This window comes from Salvelinus alpinus, chromosome 29 (genome assembly GCF_045679555.1).
Source record: "Salvelinus alpinus chromosome 29, SLU_Salpinus.1, whole genome shotgun sequence".
Classification (NCBI taxonomy): Eukaryota; Metazoa; Chordata; class Actinopteri; order Salmoniformes; family Salmonidae; genus Salvelinus; species Salvelinus alpinus.
In genome coordinates, this window is record NC_092114.1 from 40,359,127 (window position 1) to 40,374,664 (window position 15,538).

The 15,538-nt window shown below is 41.7% G+C and overlaps 1 protein-coding gene across 4 annotated transcripts; it reads right to left on the reverse strand.

Annotated features, from left to right (window-relative positions):
• Positions 1-89: 89 nt before the first annotated feature.
• On the reverse strand, positions 90-11,020 carry LOC139558725 (voltage-dependent calcium channel gamma-4 subunit-like). 4 transcript variants are annotated; one of them, XM_071374096.1, is made up of 7 exons: positions 10,912-11,001; positions 10,211-10,405; positions 7,617-7,882; positions 6,918-7,145; positions 3,923-4,006; positions 3,187-3,327; positions 90-2,584 (listed from the first exon to the last, which is right to left on the reverse strand). In XM_071374096.1, exons 3-7 carry the CDS (start codon positions 7,645-7,647, stop codon positions 1,767-1,769), a joined length of 1,302 nt encoding a protein of 433 aa, XP_071230197.1. In that variant the 5' UTR covers positions 7,648-7,882; positions 10,211-10,405; positions 10,912-11,001; the 3' UTR covers positions 90-1,766. The 4 variants fall into 4 exon arrangements, with proteins under 4 accessions (XP_071230197.1, XP_071230194.1, XP_071230193.1 ...); XM_071374093.1 differs by lacking the exon at positions 10,211-10,405 and having other exon boundaries at positions 10,912-11,020; XM_071374092.1 differs by lacking the exons at positions 10,211-10,405; positions 10,912-11,001 and adding an exon at positions 8,006-8,120.
• Between the last annotated feature and the right edge of the window lie 4,518 nt (positions 11,021-15,538).

The window sequence follows — 15,538 nt, forward strand, 5'->3', positions numbered from 1 at the left end:
TTACCAGATATGCGGTGGCAAACATTTTGACATTCATTTGTTATATTACCATCTTGGTTAGATGTTAAATAACACACTCCACACAACACATTTTCATATATAAGTTTATTGAATATATTTTTTGTATTTCTTTTTGAGGCTCAGAATTTTGTATTGCTTAAACATCACAAATGTCCTTAGTTTGATTCATGTGCAGTAGAGTAGAAATATCATGTACCATGAAGAGATTGTTGTCTTCTTCACTTACAGGATCACAGCCCGCTAACCTCAAAGTAGGCTCTTTAAAGCAGCGGTTCTTAACTGGTTTTGCCTCGGGACCCAAATTAAACCAGGTTGTCCCAGTCGCAACCCAATATTCGCATATATTTTTTTTTTATCTGGAATGTATTTTTCATGCTAAGGAAATAAGTCAAATTTGCCCATATTCTTGATGAAGAATGTTGATAAGCTCAGTGGTTTGAGACCACAAAATCAACCAAATCCGCTAAATAGCCCTGCTAGCTCTATTTTGAAAATACTATGTTTGAAGAAAAATATTTCAGAAATTCAATTGTTTAATCACTTACTACCTGGTTTTAGTTGTTTAAGTTCAGACTGCGACCCATTCAACCCCAAATTTGGGTCGCGACCCATCAGTTGAGAATCGCTGCTTTAAAGAATAACATTAAGAATATATACCATCGCTAAAATAAATAGGTTTATATAAAGTCTATAATCTAATACACTTGTCATAAACAATAAAAAAACACAGATTAGGCTATGTTGGTTATATCTGTATTAACAAACAAAAAAATTGCCTTAAAAATAATAACAATAAGTATAACAATAATAATAATAGTGGCTATTATTATTAATAATAATAATAAAATATATTTAAAATAAAATATAAATACAATATTACACTCATATTTGCGCACATGCTTCCCGCCTGACACCATCAGATTAGGTGTGATGGAGCTAGATATCAATGAACATTTTCAACTTTAAAGAAATACAAAAATACAAAAATCATAGTTCAAAATGTACAAATTTACCCTGCATTTACGATTACGAGAATAAAAACAACAGCAATGTGATAATATTCAAGAAGTTACAATCTTTACACTCTTTTAACCTGGCTATGATAATCAAGCACTCTGAATGATAAGACACCCCAAAGTTTACCACTATAGACATATTGTGCATTTCAAAATGAATATATACTCAATAATATTGTTAATAATACATTTGATATTCTAGTCAGTGGAATATATGTATTCATAGTAGTCAAAAACAGACTGAGATGGAGTGATAGGGCAGGGAATGGTCAATTATTCTCTTTCAGTTATCTTACATTTTTCTACAGCCCTTTTTGGTAACACTTTACAGAAGCCCTGTCATACAGTCCTCAAAATATCAGTGTCATAAGCAGTCATAAACACGAATACATTAGGTAGTCAAACACTAGTATGTCGCATACAGCAAGTATGTGCAAGCTACCTATGCAAGCTAACTACAGAACTGAGGCCACTGTATGAGCCGTCATGACCATGTTAAGGCAGTTGTCATGAATTTACACTAGTTGTCGTGACTGCTTATAAAATCCACAAAGTCATTGTTACGTATGGCAGCGAACAGTAGGCTTTACCAGTAGTGAACTGTAAAGCGTTACTTGTTAAGTCATTGTTATGGCAGCGAAAAGTAGGTTGTGCGACAGGGATTTACTGTAAAGCGTTACCCGCCATTTTGCCCTCCACCTCCATGGCTCTTGCTCCTATCTCCGAGGCTCACACTGGCGTGGTTCTCCTGTTCAGCGTGTCCGAGTCGGTGTCCCTGTTCCGTTTGCCCCCCAGGCGGTCCAGGGTGCCCATTCCCCTCTCTCTCTCCATGGTGCCAGTGGGCAGAGGTGGCTGCTGGGTCGTAGGACCGGAGGATGACAAGGTATTCAGGGGCGCAATGGCAGTGGCTCCAACGGCGGAATTCTGGCCCGCCGCAGAGAGGTTGGACTTGGAGAGAGAAGGCAGCGTGCCGCTCATCATCACCCCCACTTCCTCTTTGGGGAAGTAGTTGTGCAGTTGGTAGAGGGAGGCCCGGTCCACGGTGCCATAGAGGGGGGGTCCCCCGCCACCAAGACTCCCCATCTTGGAGTCCCGGGTCAGGGTATACATGGAGATATCGCCCCCTACTCCTCCACCAGCATGGTGCGGGTTTGGCAGGGTGGCCACGGAGAAAGGTGGGGCAGACGGCGGTAATGCAAAACTCTTGGCGCCTGTGGGTGAGGTGTCGCAGGGGGAGCGTGGCGGGTCGGAAGAGTGCGAGCTGGAGCGGGAGCGCCGGCGGAAGCGGTAGCTGGGCAGGCGGAGCATGGCGTTCGTGGTGCTCTTCAAGAGTTCGGTGCGAGAGCGGCAGCGCAGCTCCTTGTTCTTCTCGATGTAGATGTTGACGGCCAGGACACCCACCATCTCAGCCAGGATGAAGGAGAGGCCTCCGAAGTAGAAGGACCAGCCATACGAGTAATGCCACTTCTTGTCCTCATCCTTCTTGGGCGAGATGTCGCTCAGTGCCGCAGAGATGTACACGATCACACCGATGATGTTGCTGAGGCCTGGGGGAAAGAGAGAGAGGAAGTGAGAGGTGTTAAACGCTATGTGAGATTATAATATAATATGCCATTGATTTTCTCTGAGCTTTTCCATAGGGGGGTGGGGGAGCCATCTCAACTTGATTACTTCTCTTGTGTAATGTCTCATTGACCCATATCTCCACTCAGGAGGTAATTTATCCCATAATACTAAATTAACAATCTTTATCCCTACTGCTGTGTTGTGCCTCGTTGACCTGAGTCTCCACTCAACGGATGATGTATTTGGGAAATCTAAGCCGCAACCAATATCATTAACATGAAATGAGTTGTGAGGAGGGGAAAACAACACAAAGGTGAATATCATGGATGGATGAAAGGATGAGGAACATCCTTGATAATAACACTATTTACCAGTTAAAAAGGAGAATTAGTTCAGAGACCGTTGAGAACATTTAAGGCCGAGTAGGGCTTTTGCATTCCATCTGAACAAGAGGAAAATAAATATGGGACACCATCGAGCATGATTTTAACTCCAGGACTAGGCTTCAACTGTGTCCAGGAAACCATCCCCATGTGTACTGAGTAATAGAGAAACAGTCAAGACCAAGACACCAGCGCCTTACCAGCAGCCACAAACAGGATGCCTCCTCCTAGGATGATGTTCCTCTTGCTCTTGTAGAAGCTGCTGGATGCAACACACATCGCTCCCATCAGGAGGAGTATAGCACTCAGGATGGGGAAGATACTGGAGGCTCGGACCACACCTGCAGACGGATGGGGGTGAAATTGTCCTTACTTGCTGATCTAAGGTCAGTTTTATGTTGACAGTGGTTGGTGGTTATAGTTATCATTTGGGGATCCTAGATTCTAGCTGATCCTAGATATGTGCCTATGGGTATCTTCTACCTGGAGCCCTGCTTAGATATTACTTCCTATCCTCTGATAATATTGGAAGCGACTGCAACCTTTGGTGTCATCTGCTGAGCGTAGCAAAAATATATTAAAGATGAATGATTAAAACTGAAGTTGTGAAGGTGACATTTCAGGCTGCATATGTGACTTTGTCACCATCTGGAGTAAAGTAATGTGCTACAATAAGCATTTACAGTATTCTGTAACACCTTACATAAATGAATAAATCTATCCTACATTTTAATTCCAACCAATGTTCTGGTTTGATTGGAATATCCTATTGCTTTGTCATAATTCCCTCTGTCAAATGAGAGATACTCATTGAGTTAGCTTACTCATAACCCTGCACCTGGGCATTCACCGCTGCCGTTTCCCAGGTTTTTCTTTTCAATTCGACATCACGTCTCTCTAGTGACATCCTCCCACTGCCCACGTCCCCTTACTCACGCAGGAGATACTCTGCTGCATCCTGATCATAGTCTGCATCGTCCGGGAAATGATTGATCTGAGAACACACTCCTCTCTTCAGCCCTGAGAGAGAGAGACAGACAGACAGAGAGACAGAGAAACGGACAGAGAGATGGACAGAGAGACAGAGAGAGAGAGAGATGGACAGAGGGACAGAGAGACGGACAGAGAGATGGACAGAGAGACAGAGACAGAGACAGAGAGAGAGAGATGGACAGAGAGAGAGAGAGAGATACAGAAAGATTGGAGAGAGATTAGGGAGTATTAGAGAGAATCAGATATCTAGGGCTTGGTGTTTGGACACATTAAGTATTCATTTGAATCCCTTTCCAAGTCGGTTAAAATAGCTCATACACAATGTATTTTTCATGACAGTCATATGAACCACAACCCCCCCCCCCCCCCCCCCGTACTCAGAAGAAAACAACAGACTAAATCAACAAAAACGTTCTATAATAATCAAGGAGCCATAATCAGTGGTTTCAGTATGTTGAGCAGACACCACAAATATGATATAAAATGGCTGTGTTGTTGTCCTCTCTTGTTGAAGCTGTCTATCGCAAATGGAGAACCACTCCATCCGACTATCACCACTGACTCATCGCTCATAATTGTCCTCTTTGACATTCGCTAGTCTCGCATAGCCATACCTCCACAATCACGTCATTGTCACGCCTGGTTCTCGATGAGGCTAGTTTCTCGCAGACGGCAATAGGTTAGATAAGCAGCTCTTGAAATGAGCCTTCTCCTACTGACTGTCTGCCACTGCCCACTGGATGTTCTCTGAATCAGTGGAGGCTACTTAGGGGAGGACAAATCATAGTAATGGCTGGAATGGAGTGCTATCAAACACATGAAAACAATGTGTTTGATACCATTCCATTCACCCCATTCCGTCCATTATTATGAGTCATCCTCCCCTCAGCAGCCTCCACTGCTCTGAATGCCCTCATCCAAGTTTCACTGTGTCGTACTCCTGCTCGTCGAACATCTCATTCCAAAATCATGGATATTAATATGGAGTTGGTCCCCCCTTTGCTGTTATAACAGCCTCCACTCTTCTGAGAAGGCTTTCCATTAGATGTTGGAACATTGCTAGGGGGACTTGCTTCCATTCAGCCACGAGCATTAGTGAGGTTGGGCACTGATGTTGGGTGATTGGGCCTGGCTCGCAGTTGGCGTTCCAATTCATCCAAAAGGTGTTAGATGTGGTTGAGGTCAGGGCTCTGTGGAGGCCAGTCAAGTTCTTCCACACCGATCTCAACAAACTATTTCTGTATGGACCTCGCTTTGTGCATGAGGGCATTGTCATACTGAAACAGGAAAGGGCCTTTACTGTTGCCACAAAGTAGGAAGCACAGAATCGTCTAGAATATCACTGTATGCTGTACCGTTAAGATTTCACTTCACTGGAACTAAGGGGCCTAGCCCGAACCATGAAAAACAGCCCCAGACCATTATTCCTCCTCCACCAAACTTTACAGTTGGCACTACGCATTGGAGCAGGTAGCGTTGTCCTGGCATCCGCCAAACCCAGATTCATCCGTCGGACTGCCAGATGGTGAAGCGTGATTCATCACTCCAGAAAACAAGTTTCCAATGCTCAAGAGTCCAAAGACGGCAAGCTTTACACCACTCCAGCCGACGCTTGGCATTGCGCATGGTGATCTTAGGCTTTTGTGCGGCTGCTCAGCCATGGAAACCCATTTCATGAAGCTACTGACGAACAGTTATTGTGCTGACGTTGCTTCCAGGGGCAGTTTGGAACTCAGTAGTGAGTGCTGCAACCGAGGACAGACATTTTTTATGCAATACGCGCTACAGCACTTGGCGGTTCTGTTCTGTGAGCTTATGTGGCCTACCACTTCGCGGCTGAGCCGTTGTTGCTCCTAGACATTTTCACTTCACAACAACAACACTAATAGTTGACCGGAACAGCTCTAGCAGGGAAGAAATTTGATGAAATTACTTCCTATGACGGTGCCACTTTGAAAGTCACTGAGCTCTTCAGTAAAGCCATTCTACTGCCAATGTTTGTCTATGGAGATGTCATGGCTGTGTGCACGATTTTATACACCTGTCAGTAACGGCTGTGGCTGAAATAGACGAATCCACTAATTTCAAGGGGTGTCCACATATTTTTGTATATATAGTGTATCTCACTGAAGAAAGCATCATAGCGAGCTAAATAAATTCATACATTGTTCCCCTGGCCTGAGAGGATGGAAGTTCAATATGTAACTAGATGTAGAAGGCGAATGTTAACTATATACTGAACAAAATATATAAATGCAACAGGCAACAATTTAAAAGATTTTACTGAGTTCCAGTTCATATAAGGAAATCAGTCAATTGAAATGAATTCATTAGGCCCTAATCAATGGAATTCACATTATTGGGAATGTTGTTCACAGATACCTTAAAAAAAGGTGCGTGGATCAGAAAACCAGTCAGTATCTGGTGTGACCACCATTTCCCTCATGCAGTGCAACACATCTCCTTTGCATAGAGTTGATCAGGCTTTTGATTGTGGCTGTGCGAAGTTGCTGGATATTGGTGGGAACTGGAACACGCTGTCATCCATCCAGAGCATCCCAAACATGCTCAATGGGTGACATGTCTGGTGAGTATGCAGGCCATGGAAGAACTGGGACATTTTCAACTTCCCGGAATTGTGTACAGATCCTTGCGACATGGGGCCGTGCGACATGGGACATGGGGCCGCTACTTGCGACATGGGGCCGCTACTTGCATGCTCCCTCAACTTGAGGCATCTGTGGCATTGTGCCGTGTGACAAAACTGCACATTTTAGAGTGGCTTCAGAGACTTCAGATCCACCCAGACACACACACACACACACACACACACACTGAGCCATTCATCTGACCCCACCAAAACTCTGGAAATACACTGGACCCCCATCACCCCTCCCCCTCCACACACCTCCCCACACACGTCTAGTCCTCCCCTTACCCTCCAGACAGCAGATCCTCCAGAGGCCAGAGTGTGTGAGGGCTCCAGGGTCTTTCTTGTCCTTGTTGTTGGGGTCGTCCTGAGAGGAGTTGGCCGTGCTGTTGCAGATGAAGGCCCGTGCGTACAGCCAGTAGTCTGTCCCAATGGCCACCGCCATCAGGGAAAAGGCTGCAAACGCCCCCAAAGTGGTGAGGACAACCTGGATCCCCTTCTCCCACCACACCATGACTGTGCCGGAAAGAGAGAGAGAGAGAGAGGGAGGAGAGAGCGAGATGGAGAAAGAGAAGGAGAGTTGGTGAAATAGTAAGGACGCCTGAAAGCTAGAAATCAAGTGCATTGTCTTGAATGGTGTGGATTTGTTGGTTGTTTCCAAGGTAACAACCGATAAAACAAAATGTACCTGATATTGAGCTGTATGTCTCGCTTTCATTTCAATTCAATAGAACTTTATTAATCCCAGAGGGCCAATTACAAAAAGGCATTGTCAGTGCTTTGTCTTTCTGATGACTTGTAATTGTTTTAATACAAAAGCCAATTTCGAAAAAGGGCAAAAAGACTTCAGTCTCGTCTAGTTACAGAATAATGACTTGGGTAAATCATATTGTTGTCTTTTGAATCCAGGCATCTGTTAAGTGTGTATTTTCCTAAGTGTGTGTGTGCGTGTGTTTGTGCGTGTGTTTCTAGTGAAATGTGTGTTACCTTGGGGCATGCCTCTGCCTTTTGCCTCCATGTCTGCAGCTTGCTGTTCCTCGTCAGTGAAGAGTGCGCCTTCAGAGTCCCCTCTGTCCAAGCGGCATCCATCGACCGCTCTCCCTCTCTCGTTTCCTCTCTTCTCTCTCGTTCCCCTGTTCTTCCTCTTTCACACTCTCTGGCTCGTCTGTATGTGAGCGTGGATCCGCAACTCAAGGTTCCGTCCCTCTTCTCAGTGGGTGGTCATGGCACTGGCAGGCATCTCAGTGTTGCTCCTGTGGGGAGAAGAAGAAAAAAGAAAGGATGAATAAATTAATGTGACGTGAGAGGGAAGCCAAGTAAAATGTTCTTTCCGAACCTTACAAAAAGATAAATCATTAATAAAATTGGGTTTGTACATTCTGCGATGACAGACCAGAAAGGAAAGAAGCTGATCCGTTTCCACATTTCACACTGAGAGAGGGATATATAAAGCAAGAGGGAACGGGAAAGAAGTGAGAGAGCGTGCTCTATCCATTGCCATGGCAACAGCGAATTCCAAAGTCTAGGACGGAACTGAACACGGCGAGCGAGAAGCGAGTGGGGGGTGAGGGGCAGTTGAAACAGCTGAGGGGATTTTGCCAACATTAAACCAAATATAAGTACCAATGCTGAAGACCTAAATATAATGTATATTTTTAATAGAGTGAGTCATTTAAAATCCATGATAAGTACTAAGCTAACATATGGAATTGTTTTAAGATGGTCATATCATGGATCATTTAGATATTAGATTTTTTATTTTAGGAACCCCTGACTAGCCTATTTAAATAAAAAAACATACAAAATATATTGAATTTGGCCTTTACCACCACAGCCCATAGAAATACATTCATAAATGTTAAAAAGACAGTAAAAAATGTGTCATAAGGAACAATGTTTTGAAGTGTCTGTCTTATATATAGGACATTTTAAAAAGCTGGGATTTTTTAACATTTTAAACATATTTAAACCCTTATTTTTGTTGGCACAAAACTACCTCCATACTTCCATTGTTTTGTATGGGTTACTTTCAGACTAGTGGGGGTCATAGAGCATCGTGTTCGTGAGAGTCTCCCCTTTCCATAGTGGGGTTATATTAGTTTGTCGCTCAAACGGTTCGGACACTAAAGACGTTTTTGTGAGAAGACCGATTTTCGGGATGTCTCATGGTCTGACAAACAGCGCTGTAGCTCCGCCACCTTCCACCACCGACACTGAAGGCCGCCACAGACAGATGCTGTGAATTGAGACGCAGGCCATACAAAAAAAACTGATTTAAATCTAGCTTAAATTGACGGATATTGATGGGGATTTTTGTATTATGTTACTTAGAATGACGCACGGGTGTGTATAGACTCTTTAAACTGTACTGTTCAATTAAGGAAGTAATCAAGAACATTCTGATGATGACAAGCTCTTCGGTCAGTATCATTATTTAGTTGAGCTATCACATGCTGTGTGTGTGTGTGTGCATCTTTGGTATCATCAACTGAAAATGTACGTACAGTATGATTAATGAGCAGCGAATACAGTTATGTTTTACAGTAATTACCTACAACGCAATTGTTTCTTTATTACATTCTTTGATGGATGCAGTATGCATTAAATAATTCAGTTTACTGCAGTAGGAGCATTGTAATGAGAATATAATAGACCAATAGAATATAATATCACCCAATAGAAAAGTTGGGTGATAGTCATCTAACAGTGGTTTATGACTCACAATTTCAAACCAAGTTTCTTTCAAAAAATAAAGTTAGTTCAACCTATACCAGAACCCACTGAAACTCGTTTGAATCATACACAGATGATTTTCCTCCATGTCAAAACCAATAGAAGGTGTTTGTTTCTATAGTTGTTCCTGTATGTACTGTTTAGAAGCAAGTAATCCAGATGCACAGATATGGAGGAAATGTTGCCATCGGCAATATAAACACAGAAGATGATAAATGAAGAGATCTAGTTCAAGGACCAACCAGAACCACATACTGAAATGCATGAACATACAGCTATGGGGTATATGTGGCATTAAATGATGAGTGATTGGGGAGATTCAGTAAGAATATAACATTGTAGAGTGAACAAAAGGTATGGGCCAAAACAACAAGAGGATAACCTTGATATTAATTGCACTCAGTTGCATTTCTCCACACTGTGTGTATTCAATTTCATTCAAAACATTGTGCACACAGAGACACACACATACATGCAAAAGCACACACAGAGATACACACTTTCCTTATATTTGGTCTGAATCCTGAACAGTCACCTGATTTACATACTGTATTTACTGACAGTAAAGAAGAACTGTCTGGCAAAAGTTGAGGTGAGGCAAGGAGCTCTGAATACTTAATGTGTGTGCGTGCGTGCATGTGTGCTTGAAATCATAAATCAGAACCATTGCATTGATATGGCTATTGCTATCTGTGAAAAGAAATGCACAACACCCTGGTTAAGTTATTATGTCGTTATAATCATTGGCAATTGCTGCTGAAGGGACAAGAACATGTATTGTATACTGACGCGTCATAGAAAGCAGAAGCAAAACCATTGTATTGATTAACCGATGAATGTACACGGACCAAGAAAACCGACAAGTGGAGGTCTGGCTTAATGTAGAACTTCCTCTGTCTTGTTGTCTCATTGTCCTCACTCCAGTCTTTAGCACGGTAATCAGTTACTTTCAATGGGTTTAAACAGGGCTTCTCGTTTTTCATCAGTTCTAATTTTCAGTCAGTTGACCCAATGTTCTTTTGTGTTTATTAACACAAATACCACTTGCGACACCAGCAGAAAGAGAGAGAGAGAGAGAGAGAGAGAGACGCTAGGTTAAGAAACCTGACAAAATCAGATTTAAAATAAGATGTTGAGTTATTAACAGCTTTTGAGTAGTCTCTATTCAGTCTGAACACAGTTGACGCACAATAGGAATATTTGAGTGCTTTGCTTACGTAAATAGTCTCAAGGCTATTGATTTGGACATAGCTGTCATTGTACCAAGTAGGCTACATTTCTGTGTAAACATAAAATAAATATGTATTTTCTAAAATGAATAAACGCAATATTGTTTAAAAAACATATAGGTTAAGTATGTGCTAATACTGTAAAAGGCTAATACTGTTAAACATGTATACTAGGTTAATTATGTATAGTGCCTGGAACTGCTCTGCAAACACTTAACGTCCGCATCCCTCATTTTATCATGCAAGTATAACAGTATTACATACTATCCTTATTAGAATGATAAAGATTATTACGTTAAGAATATTGCTCAATGTTTTACCTGTAATTGTTGAACTTCTGCAGTGGTGACGGTGGACGGACTCTGCATGCGAGGCATGAGCAAGAGACGTAAGAAAGAGCCGTAGACATTGCAAGAATAGAATGAACGAAACGACGTCGAGGGATGTGGTGGGAGTTGGAGGGGGAGAGTGAGTGAAAAAGGTGTTTTTGAATAATAGGTCAAATCCATAGGTCAAATCAGACGTTCAATTCCTTCATTATAACAGCAATTCTAATATACATTATTGCATGAATTACTAGCCTATAGATTTTTGTGTTATTATGAAAATAATATATCAAGGTTTATTATAAAGGGGGTGAAGGGGGGTTATATGAACGTAATGCCAGTCTCAAGTCTTTAAAAAATATAGATATACTATGCTATAGGATTAGCTATATAAAATGCATAGACACGTTTGACAGGTGCTACTGTGACAAAGGTTTGAGAAAGAGTTTAACGGAAAAGGTTTGTATCCAATCATGTCCAAGCGCGCCAATTTTAGCAGTGAAGTCACGAGACAGCTTCGCACACCTGTGCAATCAACTTGTTACGACAGGTGTCCTCACCATTTCCTAAAGAAATCAGCCAACAGTTTCTAAATTGGATACCGAAAAACATTGAAGCCAAGAAGTACATTAACATAAGTATATTATATTATGACATCAATCACTATCGTTCACCATACAGAACATAGAATTAGGAATTAGAATACTAGAATGGCCATTAACATTCTTATGTTGGTCATTGCCAGTGCTGTGATGAGATATTTTGTAAAAATAATTGATTTACCTGCCCTGTATGTTTGTCAGGTAGCCAGTAAGTTATAATTAACTGCCAATATGCCAACATTCCATTCAAACAGTGCTTTCAATCCGCAGCCATGCATTGGCTGAAATCATTTGATGTAGGACTTGGATATAATAGCACTCACAACTTTCCAATATTTTTTTTGTTTTTACATTTACGGTCCATTTCTACTGAACAAAAATATAAACGCAACATGTAAAGTTTTGGTCCCATGTTTCATGAGCTGAAATAAAATATTTCAGAAATGTTTCATATGCACAAAAAGCTTATTTCTCAAAAATGTTGTGCACACATTTGTTTACATCCCTGTTAGTGAGCAATTCCCCTTTGCCAAGATAATCCATCCACCTGACAGGTGTGGCATATCAAGAAGCTGATTAAAAAGCATGATCATTACACAGGTGCACCTTGTGCTTGGACAATAAAAGGCCACTCTAAAATGTGTAGTCTTGTCACACAACACAATGCCTGAGTGATCAAGAGATTCATATCTGTATTCCCAGTCATGTGAAATCCATAGATTAGGGCCTAATGTATTTATTTCAATTGACTGATTTCATATGAACTCTAACTCTTAGAAATTGTTGCATGTTGTGTTTATATTTCTATTCAGTATTCATATATTTTAGAGATTATTTATACAGAAAATTGGTATAAAACCTGTATAAACGGTATTAATAATTATATGACAATATTCTATGTTGACAATAATTAAATTACACAATTTCTGATAAATCGCATGCCCTACTTAGATTTTCCTGCATAAGTAAACTCAGGATTATGCCTCTACTGCCATTCGTTCCCTGACCAATATGGCTGCCATTTTTACCTCATTCTGGAACATTGCGGGGTTTAGGACATAGCTCCTCCAGTAATTGAAATAGGATCTCTAGGTATCAAATCAAATTTTATTAGTCACATACACATGGTTAGCAGATGTTATTGCGAGTGTAGCAAAATGCTTGTGCTTCTAGTTATGACAGTGCAGCAATATCTAACAAGTAATATCTAGTAGTTCCACAACTTAATACACACAAATCTAAGTGAAGGAATGTAATAACAATATATAAATATATATATATAAATATATGGATGCGCAATGTCAGAGCGGCATAGGCTAAGATGCAATAGATAGGATAGAATACCGTATATACATATAAGATGAGTGTCACGTTCGTCGTTTGGTTGAAGAGAGGAGGACCAAGGCGCAGCGTGATAAGAATACATTCTTCTATTTATTTAACGAAACGAAGAACACTTAAACAAACTATGCAAAACAACAAACAAACGTGAAGCTATATATTAAACAAGTGCAGACTCAGGAAACTTACATATAGACAATAACCCACGAAATACCAACAGAATATGGCTGCCTAAATATGATTCCCAATCAGAGACAACGATAAACAGCTGCCTCTAATTGAGAACCAATCTAGGCAACCATAGACATACAAACACCTAGACTAGTAAACACCCCATAAACATACAAAACCCCTAGACAAGAGAAAACACATACATCCCCCATGTCACACCCTGACCTAACCAAAATAATAAAGAAAACAAAGATAACTAAGGTCAGGGCGTGACAATGAGAAATGCAAGATATGTAAACATTATTAAACTGGCATTATTAAAGTGACTAGTGTTCCATTTATTAAAGTGGCCAATGAGTTCAAGTCTGTATGTAGGCAGCAGCCTCTCTGTGCTAGTGATGGCTGTTTAACAGTCTGATGGCTTTGAGATACTGTAGAAGCTGTTTTTCAGTCTCAGCTTTGATGCACCTGTACTGACCTCGCCTTCTGGATGGTAGCAGGGTGAACAGGCAGTGGCTCAGGTGGTTGTTGTCCTTGGTGATATTTTTGGCCTTTCTGTGTCATCGGGTGCTGTAGGTGTCCGGGAGGGCAGGTAGTTGGCCCCCGGTGATGTGTTGTGCAGACCGCACCACCCTCTGGAGAGCCCTGCGGTGATACAGCTCGACAGGATGCTCTCAATTGTGCATCTGCAAAAGTTTGTGAGGGTTTTAGGTGACAACCTAAATCTCTATGATACAGAATACCTGGGCTGTGTCCACTTGCACCCAGTAGGTAGCCTGTGAAGCCTTTCCTGCATGTGTCATAAAGCATCAGCTAGCAATCAGGGCTAAAAATGTATACCATGTTCAAATGTAGGCTATCACCAACAGTTCATGGTATTGGCTACAGTTTGTACAATGTTTGAAATAAGTTTTAATGTGCAATTTGAAGTGATTTATAGCCTATGGTGGGTCAATAAATGAAGTCAATTGAGAGATAAATTGCTGTTCATCCTAAGTCATGTAAAACTTAATTGTGACAATGCATTGAATTCATGATGTTATGCATATTAAAGTTAAAGTGACAGGTAATTCATCTAACAGTCTTTGTAGGCCTACTCATAGAATTACAATTCTATTTACATAGGCATAAAACATAATGCAAACCTGAAATACCTGTTCACTCTCAGCTTTGATGGTCTGCAATTGTATTTCCAGTATATCCAAAGGTGATTAAGTATAGGTAATGTGTAACCTGTACCCAGCCCCCATAAAAAACACACACACACACACACACACACACACACACACACACACACACACACACACACACACACACACACACACACACACACACACACACACACACACACACACACACACACACACACACACACACACACACACACACACACACACACACACACACACACACACACACACACACACACACACACACAAAGTGGCAGACTCGCGAGCTGGGCATAGTAAAATAAACATTTTTAAAATATATATAATTTCTCCGCTTAAGGCCCCCACATGATCCGCTCGAGTGTAGCCCATGTATCTGATGCTGTCTGGCCAAAAATAGTATGGCATGTCGCTCGGATTCTTTCTGCGGTGAGATAGTTTCAGCCATGCAAATTGAAGGAAAGTTGGTGGGTGCACAGTTCAAAGTTCGGATGCTGGAATTATTTTGGATGAACGAGTGAAGGTAACCTCCTTTTTGAAGTGATTTGTTTGACAATCAGATGAAAACATCAAGACTGGTTGTGTTCATGGAACATTTAAAGGTAACACATTTTTACAGTTAAATTACATCTTTACTAGTCCGCCCCTGCACACGCGCACACACACGCACACGCACGCACGCACGCACGCACGCACACACGCACACACGCACACACACACACACACACACACACACACACACACACACACACACACACACACACACACACACACACACACACACACACACACACACTGAGCCATTCATCTGACCCCACCAAAACTCTGGAAATACACTGGACCCCCATCAAATTACATCTTTACTAGTCCGCCCCTGCATGCGCACGCATGCGCGCGCGCGCACACACACACACACACACACACACACACACACACACACACACACACACACTCAAGGAACTGATACATTTCTTATGGCTTTGAATAAGCAGAGCTTTGGAATAACACAAAAGCAGCGGGCATTACCAAGCTATATAAAATATGTCAGAATGTCAATCTCCAGTCCTGCTATTCATTCTCTACACCAGTGTGAAAACAGGATTTCACCTCAATATAGTTTAGCCATGTTGATCTTTTCAGCTCTAAAAGTTCCTGACATCGGCGGTAGGTTCTTGTGTGTGTGTGTGTGTGTGTGTGTGTGTGTGTGTGTGTGTGTGTGTGTGTGTGTGTGTGTGTGTGTGTGTGTGTGTGTGTGTGTGTGTGTGTGTGTGTGTGTGTGTGTGTGTGTGTGTGTGTGTGTGTGTGTGTGTGTGTGTGTGTGTGTGTGTGCAGTCAAAA